Here is a 17,410-nt window from a genome sequence, read left to right as displayed (position 1 = left end):
ATTCGAGGAAGTAGGACATCAGAACTCTATAGCCCATAATGTGTTCTTCACCTCCAGTTTGAGGCTAGGAATGCCAGTGATTACCAGAGATTGAGTCCAATTTAGAAATGTGCAGCTGTGGTGAGAGTTCTTTGTGGTCCCTAAACCCATTACAGAACACTCAAACATGTTTTCTGGTGTGGGGAGTCTGTGCTGAGAGTGAGGTACTGAGTCAAGGATGATTTCACGTAGTTTCTGTATATTCTTCTGCGGGCCCAGTACTCCTCCCATCCTGTCCTTCATCCATCTCAACAATACCACATCACCTGAAATGAGATGGAAGGAAGCTGGGTGAGATGATGGACACTTAAAGTCCCATCTACATATGAGGTTGAGGCAGAAAGATTACAAGTTGGAGGCCAATCTTGGCAATTTAATGAAACCTTGTCTCAAAATAAAAGATATTAAGGAGTCGGGCACCACATGGGTATAAAGCCCTTGGACCACTGCAAAAGCATGGCCAGCAAAAGATATGACAGACACCTCTTTAACCAAGTGATCAGACTTAGTATTGCCATAGAAATAATACTCAAAAGGATGTTGTATAACTTTTGATGGGATGCAGTGTGAAATGCATTTCACCTTTGTTGTCAGTTTTTTTGTTGGTTGGTTGCTTGGTTGGTTGGTATTAGGGATTGAACTCAGAAGGGTTCATTTATACATACATACATGGGATTGAAACCGGGCATTATACCTCTGAGTGACACCCCTATAACTATTTTATTCTTTATTTTGAACCATGGTCTTGCTAAGTTGCAGGGGTGCTCAGTAAGTAGCTGAGGTTAGCCTAGAACCTGCAATCCTCCTGTCTCAGCCTCCCCAAGTGCTGGAATTACAAGCACATGCCACTATACCGGGATTTATTTTTATTTTGAAACGGTCTTGCTAATTTCTGAGGGACCTATCTTAAATTGCTGAGGCTGGCCTTGAACCTGGGATACTCCTATCTCAGCCATTCAAGTGCTGGGCTTTTAAGTTTGCACCACCAAACCCAGGTTGTTATCAATTTTAAAGTCTGGGGCTGGTGGTATAGCTCAGTGGTAGAATGCTCGCCTAGTATGTACAAGACTTTGATCCCCAGCACTGTAAAAAAAAAAAAAAGAAAGAAAGAAAGAAAAAGAGCCGGGCGTGGTGGCGCACGCCTGTAATCCCCGCGCTTGTGAGGCTGAGACAGGAGGATCACACGGGTTCGAAGCCAGCCTCAACTACTTAGTGAGGCGCGCAGCAACTTAGTGAGACCCTGTTTCCAAATAAAATATAAAATAGGTCTGGGAGTATAGCCCGGAGGTAGAAAGCCCCTGGGTTCCATCCCCAGTACCACCAAAAAAAAAAAAAAAAAAAAAAAAAATCATGATAAACCAGACAAATCCAAATTGTGGAGCATACTTTAAGAAAACTAACTTGGAGCTGGGTGTGGTGGTGCACACTTGTAATCCCAGCATTCAGAAGGCTGAAACTGGAGGATGGAGGATGTCGGATAGCCTTAGCTACTTAGGTCCTTTGCAACTCAGTGAGACACTGTTTCAAAATAAAGAATAAAAATAGGGCAAGAGGTGTAGCTTGGAGGTCAAATTGCCCCTGGGTTCTATCCCCAGACCTGCAAAAAATAAAAGAAAAAAGAAAACTAGCTTGGAGCCTAGCATGGTGGCACACACTGTAAACTCGGTACTTGGAGGGTTGAGACAGATGTAGCTCAGGTTTAAGGACAGCCTCAGCAATGTAGCAAGATTATCAGCAAGGTAATGAGACCCTATTTCAAAAAAGCAAAAACAGAAAGAAGGGATGGGATGTAGCTTAGAGGTAGAATAGGTAGAATGCCTTGGGTTCAACACCCAGTACCACAGAAAGGCAAGAAAAGACAAAAGAAAACCGGCTTGGCGTCTTTCAAGCCAAAAAAAGAAAAAATCCAGGCATGGTGTTGCATGCTGCTTGTAATCCCAGTACTCAGGAGGCTGAGACAGGAGGATTGCAGGTGCCTGGCCAGCCTCAGCTATTTACTGAGGCCCTCTGGAACTTAGTGAAATCCTGTTTCAAAATAAAGAATAAAAAAAATAGGACTGGAGATGTAGGTCGGAAGTAGAATGCCCTTGGGTTCAAAAAAAGAAAAAAGGAGTGGATAATAATGTGTTGCCCAGACACAATCCCTAGGACCAGAAAGAAAAGAAGGGCAGATAACTGTTCTAGATTAAAAGAGATAAACAAAGACTCTATGTGAGCCAAGCGTGGTGGCGCACGCTTGTAATCCCAGCATTTGCGAGGCTAAAACAGGAGGATTGTGGTTCGCTGACTGCCTCAGCTACTTAGTGAGGCCCTCTGCAACTCAATGAGACCCTGTTTCAAAATGAATTAAAAAAAAATAGGGCTGGGGTTGTAGCTCAGAGGTAGAATGCCCCAGGGCTCCATCCCCAGGACTGGGGAAAAAATAAAAAAAGACTGTATGTGATTTGTGATTGGATCTTCAATAGGGAAAAAATACAAACTAGTGGGACAGTTGGAGACTACACGAGTGAATGTTGTATCCATGTTTTAATTGGCTATGTGGTATTTCCATTCTATAGTGACGGTGCTCTTGTTCTCCTAATATGTACTGATATAGTCTACAGATTTATCTGGGCATATTGGTGTATGCCTGCAATCTCAGCTGCTTGGGAGGCTGAGGAAGGATGATCACTGATTAGAGGCCAGCCTGGGCAATTTACCGAGACCCTATGTTAAATAAAAAATAAAAAGTGCTGAGGATGTAGGCTGCCTTGCTGAGTGTTAGTGAGGCACTGGATTCAATCTCTAGTAGTGTTAAAAAAAAAAAAAAAAAAGAAGAAGAAGAAGCCAGGCGTGGTGGCGCACGCTTGTAATCCCAGATTTGGGAGGCTGAGACCAGAGGATCGCAGTTCAGGGACAGCCTCAGCTACTTAGTGAGGCCCTCTGCAACTCAGTGAGACCCGGTTTCAAAATAAAGAATAAAAAATAGGATGGGGGGTGTAGCTCGGAGGTCGAATGCCCCTGGATTCCATCCCCAGACCTACAAAAAAAAAAAAAAAAAAAAGGTATAGCTGGGTGTGGTGGCACATGCTTATAATCCCTGCGTTTGGGAGGCTGAGACAGGAGGATTGCGCAGGTTCAAAGCCAGCCTCAGCTACTTAGTGAGGCTCTCAGCAACTTAGTGAGACCTTGTTTCCAAAAGTATAAAATAGGTCTGGTAGGATAGCCCAGAGGTAGAAAGCCCCTGGGTTCCACCCCGGTAACCACACACACACACAAATAAGGTATAGTCTGAAACATTTATTGCCTGTTTGTGAATGAATGAATGAACAAAAGATAGGTTTTGGGGGCATGGCATTGGGGATTGAACCAGAGGGATTCTCCTTCTGAGCTAAACCCCCCGCCCAATTTTATTTCTATTGGAAATAGGGTCTCACTAAGTTGGGGGGGCCTCACTTATTTGTACAGGCTGGCTTCGAACCCATGATCCTCTTGTCTCAGCCTCCCAAGTACCGGGATTACAAGTGTGCACCACACCACACTTTGCTTAAATGGTAGGTTCTTGATATGTTGGTAAGGTTGGTCTGGAACTGTGGGCTCAAGACATCCTTCCCTCAGACTTCCTAGTAGTTTGGGGCACAGAGGTTCACTGCCACCCCCAGCTTAGCTGCAACATTTTTATTTTTTCCTTTGGTACTAGAGATTGAACCTGAGTTAAACCCCCAGCCCAATTTTATTTTTATTTTGAAACAGGCTTGCTAGGTTGACAAGAGTCTCACACTTGCTGAAACTGTCCTTGAACCTGGGATCCTCCTGTCTGTCCTCCCAGGTATTGAGACTGGCATGTGCCACCATGTCCGGGCTCTCTGCAACTTTCTAATAGTTCATTAAACTAACTTCTTCCTTCCTTCCTTTTTTTTTTTTTTTTTTTTTTTTTTTTGTGATACTAGGGATTCAACCCATGAAAATTCTACCTCCGAGCTACACCCCCAGTCCTATTTCATATTTTTTTTATTTATTTATTTATTTATTTATTTATTTATTTATTTATTTATTTATTTATTTATTTATTTATGGTGGTACTGGGGTTACCTCCAGGCTACACTCCCAGACCTATTTTTTTATATATTTTTTTGGAAACAGGGTCTCTTAAGCCAAACCTAGCAGCTGGCTTCGAACCTGAGCGATCCTCCTGTCTCCGCCTCCCAAGCAAGGGGATTACAAGCGTGCGCCACCACGCCCGGCTCTATTTCATATTTTATTTTGAAACAGGGTCTCACTATGTTGTGGAGGGCCTTGCTAAGTTGCTGAGGCTGGCCTTAAACCTGCAATCCTCCTGTCTCAGCCTCCCAAGTTCTGGTATTACAAGCGTGCACCACCACAACTGGCTCTGCTCCTTTCTTTAGGTTTAGAGGGAGGGGCACTTCTTAAAATTGGTAATGACACAAGGGTTAAATCCTTTAGGCTGGCTCTGACAACCTGTCCAAGAGATAGTATTCTTTTAGAGTGTGAGAGAGAATTTCTTTCCTTTTTTTTTTTATTTTCTTGGAAATCCAAAAAGATTTTCTTTTGTTCTTGTTTGCATGCTCTTGGATAAGTACTCCTCATGACTTCCCTTGCCTTGAGATTTTTAAATTTTATTTATTTATTTATTTATTTTGCCATAGCCCTTAATAGCACAGCTGCATCCCACTAAATAGTCGAGCTTCTCCTTTCTATCGGCTTTGCAGAGGCCTCCCCATTCCCAGTTTTTAATTGTCATCAACCTTAATAAGTTTGTTTTGGTGTTCAGCACAAGAGCCGCTACTAGCCTCACTTACATAGGGCCACCTGCAGTTGGGATAGGGCCACCTGCAGTTGGATGCACGCACTTGAAGACGGGCTTGGCACTTACCCAAAGCTTTGGCAGCTTCATTAATCAGGCCATTGTGAATGAGGGTGGTCTCTAAAGCTTCTTGTATTTTATTTCATATTTTATTTATTTTATGGTACTGGGGATTGAACCCAGAGGCATTCTACCTTTGAGATATAACCCCAGTCCTATTTTATTTCTTATTTGGAAACAGGGTCTTGCTAGGTTAAAGAGAGTCTCACAGCTTGCTGAGGCTGTCCTTCATCTCCGCCTCTCAAGCACAGGGATTACAAGCATGCCCCGCAACTCCTGACTTCTAACACCTTTTATAAAAAAATATTAGCATAGCCGGGCGTGGTGGCGCACGCTTGTAATCCCAGCATTCGGGAGGCTGACTGGAGGATCGCGGTTTGCAGACAGCCTCAGCTACTTAGTGAGGCATTCTGCAACTCAGTGAGACCCGGTTTCAAAATAAAGAAGAAAAACGCCGAGCGTGGTGGCGCACGCTTGTCGTCCCCGTGCTTGGGAGGCAGAGACAGGAGGATTTCGCTTTTTCAAAGCCAGCCTCGCTGGTTTAAGAGACCCTGTTTCCAAATTTAAAAAATACATAAAATAGGTCTGGGAGTGTAGCCCAGCGGTAGAAGGGCTTCCAGAAACCCCAGTACCACAAAAAAAAAAAAAAAAGAATAAAAAATAGGGCACAGGGGTCTAGCTTGGAGGTCAAATTCCCCTGGATCCCATCCCCAGACCCACATCCATTCCATCTCCAGCAGCAATGCCTTTCTCAGCCAAGGCAGTGAGTTAGAAGTGAGGCCAGAATTTGAAAGTACCTGAGCCTCACCCTGCAGGGGTGGATGGTGGGAGTGAGCTGAGATCTTTTGAGAAGTATTTACCACCTTTGGAGGCTTCGGCCCTCTGTTAGGACTAGAAAATGGGTCTTCGGATGTTGACAGGGCTAGTTGGATAGTGTGGCTAACCTTAGCTATCATAATTAGTATTCTGATTATTACATATATAATATTTCAGTGGGGTGTGGTGGTACATGCCTATAATCCTAGTACTTGGGAGGCTGTTAAAAGAGAATCACAGGTTCAAGGACGGCCTCAGCAGTTTAGTGAGGCCCTCAGCAACTTACTGAGACCCTGTTTCAAAATAAAAAAATAAGCTGAGCACGGTGACACATGTTTCTAATCCTAGTACTTGGAAGGCTGAGACAGGAGGATCACAGGTTCGAAGCCAGCCTTAGCAATTTAGGCTCTCAGCAACTTAGCAAAACCCTGTTTTCCAAATAAAAGATAAAATAGAGCAGGGCATGGTGGCACATGCTTGTAATCCCAGTATTGGAAGGCTAAGGTAGGAGGATCACAGGTTTTCCACCAGCTTCAGCTACTTAGCGAGGCTCTCTGCAACTTAATGAGACCCTGTTCCTTCCTTCCTTCCTTCCTTCCTTCCTTCCTTCCTTCCTTCCTTCCTTCCTTCCTTCCTTTCCTCCTCCTCCTCCTCCTCCTCCTCCTCCTCCTCCTCCTCCTCCTCCTCCTCCTCCTCCTCCTCTTCTTCTTTTTGTGTGTGTGTGTGGGTCTGGAACCCAGGGACATTCGACCTCTGAACTACACCTCCTGCCCTATTTTTTATTCTTTATTTTGAAACCGGGTCTCACTGAGTTGCAGAGGGCCTCACTAAGTAGCTGAGGCTGTCTGCAAACCGCGATCCTTCGGTCTCAGCCTCCCGAATGCTGGGATTACAAGCATGCGCCACCATGCCAGGCTGAGACCCTGTTTCTGAGCCGGGCATGATGGCACACACTTGCAATCCAGCATTTGGAAGACTGGGACAGGAGGATCACGGTTCGAGGCTGGCCTCAGCTACTACTTAGTGAGGCCCTATGTAACTCAGCGAGACCCTGTTTCAAAATAAAGAATAAAAGGCCGGGCGTGGTGGCGCACGCTTGTAATCCCCGCGCTTGGGAGGCAGAGACAGGAGGATCGCGCAGGTTCGAAGCTAGCCACGCGCGCTGGCTTAGGAGACCCTGTTTCCAAATAAAAATGTAAAAATAGGTCTGGGAGTGTAGCCCGGAGATAGAAGGGCTTCCAGGAACCCCAGTACCACCAAAATAAATAAATAAAGAAAGAAAGAATAAAAAATAGGGCTGTACCCTATTTACCGTACCGTTAAAAAAAATATATTTTTTTTTATTATTTTTAACATACATATATATAAGAATATGAGCTGGGGTTGTAGCTCAGAGATAGAATGCCCTGTGTTCAATCCCTAGAACCATAAATAAATAAATAAACAAACAAATAAATAAATGTTTGTTCTGAGGGTATAACCCAATGTTAGAAGACACCTGGGTTCCCTCCCCAGTACCACAAAAATAAGAGATAGGAAGCCAGGCATGGTGGTGCACACTTGTAATCCCAGCATTTGGGAGGCTGAGACAGGAGAATCGCAGTTCGTGGACTCAGTGAGACCCTGTTTCAAAGTAAAGAATAAAAAATCAGGCTGGGGATGTATCTTGGAGGTAAAATGCTCTTGGGTTCCTTCCCCAATACTGCAAGAGAGAGAGGGTGGGGGATGTAGCTTGGAGGTAGAATGCCTCTGATTTCAATTCCCAAAACCAAAAAAAGAAAGAATATAATATTTCTACTAATAATGTAATCTCTTGAGAATACTTATTATAAATCAGGTGCATGATCTCTGTCTAGTCATTTAAAGAGATTCTGTGCTGCGTATGGTGATAAACACTTATAATCACAGTACTTTGGAGGCTGAGACTGGAGGTTCACAGGTTCAAGGACAGCCTCAACAAATAGACTCTTATCAACCTGGTGAGACCCTGTTTCAAAATAAGGCTAGGAGTGTAGCTCAGAGATAGATTGCTCTTAGATTCAGTCCCCAGTACCACACATACAAAAAAGATACTCTGCAAGGAAGGTTTGTTACTTTATAGACAGCCAATTGAAGCCCAAATGGTGGATCATACAGCTAGTAAATGGCAGAACCAGGACTCAGTTTCTCATCCGTTTTGTTCAGACATCTATGCAAGCCAGCTCTGTGGATTGTTTCACTTAAGTCAGCGTAAACCACGAACTTTATGTTCTCAGAGAAGCGCACTGTTAAAAGGTCTAACTGGCTGGCCAGGAGGTGGGATGTCGCTCAGTGGTAGATCACACGCTGAGTATATGCCAGGACCTTGGTTGAATCCCCAGCTACAGCAGAAGTGGAGGGAGGGTGTCTAACCTCTCTGTTTTCAGTATTGTGAATCGAACCGTGGACATTCTACCTCTGAGCTACATCGCCAGCCTGAATTTTCATTCTTTACTTTGAAGCAAGGTCTCACTAAGTTGTGGAGGGCCTCACTAGGTAGCTGAGGCTGGCCACGAACCCGTGGCCCTCCTGTCTCGTCCAGCCAACTTTTCCTATAAATCTCTCATGCTTTGGAGGAACTTATGACCCTTTCTGCCCAGACTGAGTTTAGTATCTAGATTTTCAGGTGCTCTGGCTGCTTGGCAACCCCAATTCTCCCAATGGTTTCAATGTAGAAAATGAAGTATACCATCAAGGAAGGAAATGGGGAGGGAGGGAAAGGCAAAGAGCCCTCTCACACAAAAACCAAAACAAAACAAAACAGCTCTGTCGTAGCACAGGACAGGATGTGGATAAGGCTGGGAGTTGGAAATGTGAAAATGGAGCCGGGCATGGTGGTGTACACTTGGAATCCCGGTACTTGGGAGGCTGAGATAGGATCATAGATTTGAAGACAGCTTTAGCAAGTAGTGAGACTCTCATCAGCCTAGTGAAACCCTATTTCCAAATTAAAATAAAATAGGGTGGGGGGTGTAGCTTGGAGGTAGAATCCCTCTGGGTTCAATCCTCAGTACACAAAAAAGGAAATGTGAAATGGCATTCTTATTTTCTTTCCCATCTTCTTCCTCATTACTGGAGAGTGAACCCAGGGCCTTGAACATGCCAGGCAAGTGCTTAGCCACTGAGCTTTACCTCCAGTCCTTCTTATTTTATTCTGAGGCATTCTCTTTCTCTTTCTCTCTCTCTCTCTCTCTCTCTCTCTCTCTCTCTCTCTCTCTCTCTCTCTCTCTCTCTCTCTCTCCCTCCCTCCCTCCCTCCCTCCCTCCCTCCCTCCCTCTCCCTCCCTCCCCCCTCCCCCTCCCTCTCCCTCTCCCTCTCTTTTTTTTTTTCCAGTACTAGAGCTGAACCCAGGGGCATTCTACCTCCCAGCTACACCTCCAGCCCTATTTTTTCTTCTTTATTTTGAAACAGGGTCTCATTGAGTTGCAAAGGGCCTCACTAAGTAGCTGAGGCTGTCTGCGAACCATGATCCTCCTGTCTCAGCCTCTGGAATGCTGGGATTACAAGTGTATGCCACCAAGCCTGCCTAGTCTGTCTCTTAAGTTGCCCACCTGGCCTTGAACTTTTCATCTTTCTGCCTTAGCCTAAGTGATAGCTGGGATTATAGGTGTGTGCTGCTGTGTCTGGCTTTTATTTTGTTTTATTTATTCATTTAATTAATTAATTATACAGGGGATTGAACCCTGGGCATTCTTTCTCTGAGCTACACCCCCAGCCCTACTCTATTTTCAGGTTTTTTTGTTGTTGTTGTTTTGATTTGTTGTTGTTTTTAGGGTTTTTTTTTTTTTTTTTTTTTTTTTTTTGCAGTACTGGGGATAAAACCCAGGGATATTCTACCTCCGAGATATACCCCCAACCCTATTTTTTATTTTTTATTTTGAAACAGGGTCTCACTGAGTTGCAAAGAGCCTCACTAAGTAGCTGATGCTGTCCTGGAACCATGATCCTCCTGTCTCAACCTCCCAAATGCTGGGGTTACAAGCGTGTGCGACATGCCCAACTTTCTTTTCTTTCTTTGTTTTTTTTTTTTGTTTATTTTATTTTTTATTAGTGCATGTTGTTGAGTGCGCTGATGGAGCTGTAGTGGACTTGGTGAATTCGCCACTGCTGCCGTCAGTGGCAATATGGCGCCGCTGCCACCACATGCCCAACTTTCAACAGTTTTATTAGGTTGATGAGAGTCTCACAACTTGCTGAGGCTGTCCTTGAACCTGCATTCTTCCTGTATCAGTCTCCCAAGTACTGGAATTACAGTATTATAGGCTTTTATTGTCTTCTTCTTTTTTTTTTTTTCACAGTACTGGGGATGGAACCCAGGAGCATTCTACTTTTGAGCAACACCCCAGCCCTATTTTCTTTCTTTCTTTCTCTCTTTCTTTCTTTCTTTCTTTCTTTCTTTCATTTTTATTTTTATTTTTATTTATTTATTTTTTTTTTTGTGGGTCTGGGGATGGAACCCAGGGGCATTCAACCTCCGAGCTACACCCCCTGCCCTATTTTTTTTTTTTTTTTATTCTTTATTTTGAAACCAGGTCTCACTAAGCAGCGGAGGGCCTCACTAAGTAGCTGAAGCTGTCCGCGAACCACGATCGTCCAGTCTCAGGCTCCTGAATGCTGGGATTACAAGTGTGGGCCACCAGGCCCAGCTTTATTCTTTATTTTGAAACAAGGTCTCACTGAGTTGCAAAGGCCTCATTAAGTAGCTGAGGCTGGTTTCAAACCTACAGGATCCTCCTGTCTCAGACTCCCAAATGCTGGGATTACAAGTGTGCGCCACCACAGCCGGCTATCCCAGCCCTTTTTGATTTTTATTTTGAGACAGGGTCTTGCTGAGTTGCCAAGGCTGGCCTCACACTCGAACCTCCTACCTCTATCTCCTAAGCAGCTGAGATTATAGGCATGTGTCACTGTACCCAGCTCAGACCAACCCTTGATACTGCCCTGATTTCCAAAGAGCAGAGGGGAAATCGACTGGGAATGTAAAAGAAATTATTCTGAGTTCTATTTCTTTCTTAATTGAAATAGAGTTGGTGATCCACATGCATTTTCAGACTTCTTATAGACTACTCATTCTTCTGCAGATTCTATTATAAAGGAGAATTTAACAACATGGCCCTTGTTTACTGAGACATGAATTACCACAAAATAAAATGACTGATAAAAGATTTTTTAAATTAAATGTTAAATTGGGCATAATGGCACATGTTTGTAATCCCAGTACTTGAGAGACTGAGACAGGAGGATCTCAGGTTTGCAACCGCCTCAGCAATTTAGCAAGGCCATCTGCAACCGCTACTTAGTGAGGCCCTGTTTCCAAATAAGAAATAAAATAGGGCTGGAAGTGTAACTTGGAGGTAGAATGCCTCTGGGTGCAATCCTCAGTGCCAAAAAAAAGTGAGAAATAAATAAATGAAATGTTTAAGCTATTGAGAGCCAGCCGTGCCATCAAGAGCTGAGAAGAAGCTGGGAATGGCAGTGCATGCCTTTAATCCCTGCAGTTTAGGAGGCTGAGGCAGGAGGATTGCTAGTTCAAGGACAGTCTTGGCAATTTAGCAAAACTTTGAAGTTACTATCTGCAGTTAGTATTCCAGAAGCAGAAGAACCTAAGAAGGCAAGAAGTGCTTCCAGAGTCATGTTCCTTCTCCTTTCATTCCAGGCCCCTTGGAGAATACTTACCGTGATTTCTGGCTGATGGTATGGGAGCAAAAGGTCTTGGTGATTGTCATGACCACCCGGTGAGTTAATCCCCTTTTATCTTAAGTGATTTCTACCCTCAACCTGACCACGAGCATGGGTGGTCCAAGAACAAGTTTTTATTTTATTTTATGTTTTTAGTGCTACTGGGGAATGAATGTTGGGGCATATTCTACCTCTGAGTTAAACCCCCAGCCCTAGTTTATCTTTATTTTGAAACAGGGTCTTACTAGGTTGGGAAGAGCCTCATGATTTGCTGAGGCTGTCTTCAAACCTGTGATCCTCTTGTCTCGGCCTACCAAACACTGGGAGGGAAGTTTTTAAAAACTGAAGATTAAGCCAGGCATGGTGGTGCTAGTACTTGGGAGGCTGAAACAAGATGATTTGGGGTCTGAAGCCAGCTTCAGCAACTCAGTGAGTCTGCATCAATTTAGTAATCTTGTTTCCAAATTAAAAAAAAAAAGCCAGTGGCTCACAATTGTAATCCCAGTACTTAGAAAGCTGAGAAAGGAGGATCACAGGTTTCTGGCCAGCCTCAACTACTTACTGAGGCCCTCTGCAACTTATTGAGACCCTGTTTCTTTTTTTTTTTTTTTTTGATGGTACTGGGGGTGGAACTCAGAGGCTTTCTACCTCTGGGCTATACTCCCAGACCTTTTATATTTTATTTGGAAACAGGGTCTCACTAAGTTGCTGAAAGCCTCACTAAGTAGCTGAGGCTGGCTTCGAACCTGTGCGATCCTCCTGTCTCAGCCTCCCATGCGCAGGGATTACAAGCGTGCGCCACCACGCCCGGCGACCCTGTTTCAAAATAAAGAATAAGAGTCAGGTGTGGTGGCACATGCTTGTAATATCTTAGCTTGGGAGGCTGAGACAGGAGGATCCTACAGGTTCGAAACCAGCCTCAGCTGGTTTAAGAGACCCTTTTTCCAAATAAAATATAAAATAGGTCTGGGAGTGTATCCTGGAAGTAGAGGCCCCTGGGTTCTATCCCCAGTACCACCAAAAAAAATAATAATAATAATAATTTTAAAAAAATAGGGTTGGGAGCTGGACATGGTGACGCAGATAATCCCAGCATTTGGGAGGCTGAGACAGGAGGATCAAGATTCCTGGCCAGCCTCAGCTACTTTGAGGCCCTTTGCAACTCAGTGAAACCCTGCTTAAAATAAAGAATAAGCCAGGCATAGTGGCGAACTCTTGTAATCCCAGCATTCAGGAGGCTGAGACCGGAGGATCACCGTTCACGGCCAGCCTCAGCTACTTAGTGAGGCCCTCTGCAACTCAATAAGACCTGGTTTCAAAATAAAGAATAAAAAATAGGGCAGGGGGTGTGGCTTGGAGGTCGAATGCCCCTGGCTTCCATCCCCAGACGCCCAATAAAATAACAAAATAAAGAATAAAATATAGGATTGGGGGTATTGCTTGGAGGTAGAATGCCCATGGGTTCCATCCCCAGATCCGGAGGGAAAAAAAAACCAGAAAACAGGGATAGGGGTTTAGCTCAGCGATAGAACCCAACCTGGTTCAATCCCTAGCACCACCAAAAATTAAAAAATAAAAGTAAAACTGAAGCTTAAGCCTCACCCACTTTGTGAGACTCTCTTTCCAAAAAAAAAAAAGGAAGCCGAGCGTGCTTATAATCCCAGCATTTGGGAGGCTGAGACAGGAGGATCAAGGTTCATGGACAGCCTTAGCTACATGGTAAGGCCCTTTGCAAGTCAGTGAGACCCTGTTTCAGAATAAAATAAAGAATAAAAAATAGGACTGGAGGTGTCAGACACCTGATGGAACCCATGGCCCTTGGTTCAATCCCCAGTTAAAACACACACACACACACACACACACACACACACACACACACACACACACACCATACATGCACGCATTTAATTCAGATCCAAGGCTCTGGTGACCCTATGGCCTGTTGCAGCCTTTTCTAAGGTCCTGGCCCTATCTCTAAAGAAAATATTGGAAACAAAGGGAACTTCACCAGTCTGTCTTCCTGCCTACTAAATTACCAGTTCCCTTTATGCGCCATTTCATGCTACTTTTTTATTTTATTATTTATTTACTTTTTTTGTGTGATACTGTGGGTTGAACACAGGGGCATTCTTACCTCAGAGCTATACCCCCACCCCTATTTTATTTTTTTATTTTGAAGCATGGTCTCGCTTAGACGGTCTTCAAACCTGTCATCGTTCTATCTTAGCCTCCCAAGTTCTAGAATTATGTGTGTACCACCACTTCCTGCTCTTCCTGCTACTTGTGACCATTTCTTTTCTTTCTTTCTTTCTCTCTTTCTTTCTTTCTCTCTTTTTTTGGGGGTACTGGCTATTGAACTCAGGGGCACTCTATCTCTGAGCTACACCCCCAGCCCTATTTTATTTTTATTTTGAAACAAGGTCTCACTAGGTTGATGAAAGGCTCACTACTTGCTGAGGCTGTTCTCAGCCTGCGCTCCTACTGTCTGAGCCTCTAAGTACTGGGCTTGCCAGGGTGCACTACCATGCCTGGCTTGATCTTTTTTTTTTTTTTTTCTCATTTATTTTTCCATGTGTAGCAGAACAAAACAAAACAGAGAGGTGAAATATTATGGGTCAGGCAGGAAGCTCTGAATGAAGGAATGTGTTTGAAATTTTTATCTACAAATCTGCTAAGTTTAAGGAATTACCTATTTCATTAGTATTATCGTTATGATAATGTAACCTGTTTCAGATGAGGAAAGTAAAAGGAATGTTTGCTCAGTCCCCTTCCTTAGGGCACTGTCACAGCCACCTCTGTTTGGAGAGGAGATAATGGGAGAAGTACCACAGTAGAGAAGTTTGGGGCCACTGAAGAGTGGTGAGGTAGACATACCTTTACACGGAGCTCCCACTAGCATCCACGAGCTGTGTCTTTCCTAGTCCTCTGTGAGCCAAGAGCCCTTATTGGAGAAGAGAATATACAGTGGCTGAGGTATAGGCCAAAGAGTTCTCTCAGACCCACCACATTTTTCTACTGTCTTTTTATCTATTAGAATTTATCCCAGATATGTGAGTAATCCTATGAGGTATCAGAAAAGAAACTAAGTACCAGGTGTGGTGGCGCACGCTTGTAATCCCAGTACTTGGGAGCCTGAGACAGGAGGATCACAGGTTTGAAGCCAGCCTCAGCAACTTAGTGAGGCTCTCAGCAACTTGGTGAAACCCTGTTTCAAAATAAAAAATAGGTCTGGGGGGTGTAGCCCAGAGGGAGAAGCCCCTGAGTACTACAAATAATAATAATAATAATAATACTATTAAAGACGAATTGCACAGTATATTAAGTACGCAGTATCTATCTGCTAAATTAGTATGTGTAGAAACTTTAGTTGTTATATCTGTTTAGAATGAAAAGATTTCCTTATTTTTTTGCTAAGAATTAACAATGCAAGTTAGCAATGTGGGACTGCTGCGTAGGGCTGCAGCAGGTCGTGGTGGAGTGGGCTTTCTGCTGTGCAGAGGCAGGATGGAGGCTGAACTTGCTCTTTGTCTTCAGCTTTGAGGAAGGTGGCAGGAGGAAGTGTGGCCAGTACTGGCCTTTAGAAAAAGACTCTCGGATTCGATTTGGCTTTCTCACAGTGACCAATCTAGGCGTGGAGAACATGAACCATTACAAGAAAACAACGTTAGAAATTCATAATGCAGAGGTAAGTCTGGGTTTCTCTTTTTTCCTTTGAAGCTGGGGAGAGCTCTTACTGTAAACATCTCCAGGGAAGTCAGGCGTAGTGACTCACGCCTATAGCTGGGAGGCTGAGACAGGAAGATTGAATAAAATCAGGCTGGGAGCATAGCTTGAAGGTAGAGTGCTCAGGGCTCCATTCCCAACATCAAAAAGAATAGAGGGAATAGTTGGATTATAGGCAGATTATATGATGCTTCTGTCTTTCTGGGAACAAGATGAGGACCGTCAACTTAGAGCCAATATAATCATATCACCTCAACACAGCGTAGCATTGCAGAGTTTTAAGACTTTCAGCATAAGCAGTTCTGCCCTTTCCAAGCATTTAGCCCTTCCTTTGGGTTTGCAGTAGAGACTCAGTTGTGGAGAAGTTGAGAGTAGTAGATGGTGCCTTGATGGTAGGAGACTAGGACGTCGATAGTCAAGGGCAGGCTGAAGCGACCTCATTCACTTTTGCCTCTTTTTTTAATCTAAGGAGCGGCAGAAACGCCAGGTGACCCACTTCCAGTTCCTGAGCTGGCCAGATTACGGCGTGCCTTCCTCGGCAGCCTCTCTCATTGACTTCCTCAGAGTGGTCAGAAACCAGCAGAGCCTGGCTGTGAGCAGCCTGGGCGCCCGCTCTAGGGGGCAGTGCCCGGACCCACCCATCGTGGTGCACTGCAGTGCTGGCATCGGTAGGACAGGTAATGTGCCTGACACCGCTCTGCGTACGCAGAGGCATCAGGGATGCGGGAGGAAGAGCAGAGCTCTTAGACCAACCTGTGGTTGTAAAAGAATTTATTTGAGATCTTGGTGGTTTATTGCTATGAGCATCCCTCTTTAATGTTCCGTTGGTGGTAACCCTAGTTCAAGGTACTGATAAGAATATACACTCACCAAACCCTCTGGAAATTGGTACATCCTGTTGTCATGGTCATCTTCTGCCCTTGTCACCTTGTCATGACTGAGTGTCCCAGAGAGCTTAGCTGCTTTCTTCCCAGCCCCCTCTCCCAGGGGCTCCCCATCCTGTTTTAGGTTCTCAATTCTGGAATAAGTTAGCAACTTTTGCCTTAAGTACATGTACTGCAGAAACTGCGGGGCTTTCTAGTTCAGAGGTCCCTTTGGGAGAAGGTTAGGAAGAACATATTTGTGTTAGGCCTCTGTGGAAAAAGATATAGTGTGGAAATTGGGTACAGTAATGTTGTCAGTCTGTCTGGATCGAGGCAGGCCGTTCCTCTGTGTCACCTCCCTACTTATTCATCGCGCTTACCCCATATGTCCTGAGAGACGAGGTAATTCTACTTCTCTGGTCTTCAACATTTTCTGTGACCGTCTCCTTGTGTCCTTTTTGGCTAAGGATGTCTGGCCTCCTTCCACAAGGCACCTTGCATTTTAATTCATTCATTTAGTTCTACTTGGGTTATTTGGTAGAGGAAGGAATATAAAACAAGTAAACCAGACGTGACCATTTCCTTCCTTCTTCAGGTACCTTCTGCTCACTGGACATCTGCCTGGCACAGCTGGAGGAGCTTGGCACACTTAATGTATTCCAGACAGTGTCACGCATGAGGACCCAGAGGGCCTTCAGCATCCAGACCCCCGAGCAGTACTACTTTTGCTACAAAGCCATCCTGGAATTTGCAGAGAAGGAGGGCATGGTACCCTCTGGCCACAACCTGCTGGCTCTGGAGGGTCAGTAACTGTCCCACAAGTCTTCTGCCTGCTGGCCAGCCCTCTTTAAACTACCCTGGACACCGCTGAGCCTATAGGTTGCCGTCAGTTATGCTGAAGTCACGGACCAGCCTCTTTCTCGTGTCTCCTGGCACACGTGTTGCACGCAAGGCAGCCTTTTTCTCTGGCTAGATAAATGTGGTGAAACTGCCGCTAGAAAGGGCAACAGCAATGTGTTCTTAATCCCTAGCACCTGCTATCGAACTGTGCCTTATTAAAACCAAATTGTGGCTATTGATTTTTGCCAGGGCCCCGAGGTAAGTGGGGAAGGAACCTCCCTCCCCCTCTCCCGATGCCATTCTTCTTCTGGAGGTCTCCTCTCTTCCACTCCTTCCCTTTGCTAGGATTTGATGGGAAGGTTTGTGCCCAGAGAGCTTGACCAAGTTACATAATCAGAGATTGTCCTGAGTGCCAAGCACGTTTATACCTAGGGCGTGTATTCCAGTCTTTTCTGTCATTCTGTGTGTGCGTGTGCATACATGCACTTACTGTGTATGGGTCCATGTGTACGTGTGTATATATAATATATATTGTATGTGATAATATGGTTGTATCCTATAAATACAT

General features: G+C 44.6%; 1 protein-coding gene across 1 annotated transcript in view; it reads left to right on the top strand.

The window, feature by feature from the left end:
- The window catches only part of PTPN9 (protein tyrosine phosphatase non-receptor type 9), a gene marked incomplete at both ends in the record, with an annotated part of 73,236 nt that extends 56,424 nt beyond the window's left edge, over nt 1-16,812 (top strand). The window contains 4 exons of the mRNA XM_080690852.1: nt 11,394-11,472; nt 14,951-15,101; nt 15,609-15,816; nt 16,598-16,812. Of these exons, the coding sequence (XP_080546978.1) occupies nt 11,394-11,472; nt 14,951-15,101; nt 15,609-15,816; nt 16,598-16,812 (653 nt within the window). The remainder of the gene's footprint in view (nt 1-11,393; nt 11,473-14,950; nt 15,102-15,608; nt 15,817-16,597) is intronic.
- Nucleotides 16,813-17,410: the final 598 nt, after the last annotated feature.

The sequence above is a fragment of the Muscardinus avellanarius genome (assembly GCF_963383645.1).
Source record: "Muscardinus avellanarius genome assembly, chromosome: 3".
Classification (NCBI taxonomy): domain Eukaryota; kingdom Metazoa; phylum Chordata; class Mammalia; order Rodentia; family Gliridae; genus Muscardinus; species Muscardinus avellanarius.
This window is presented reverse-complemented; position numbering and strand designations above follow the sequence as displayed.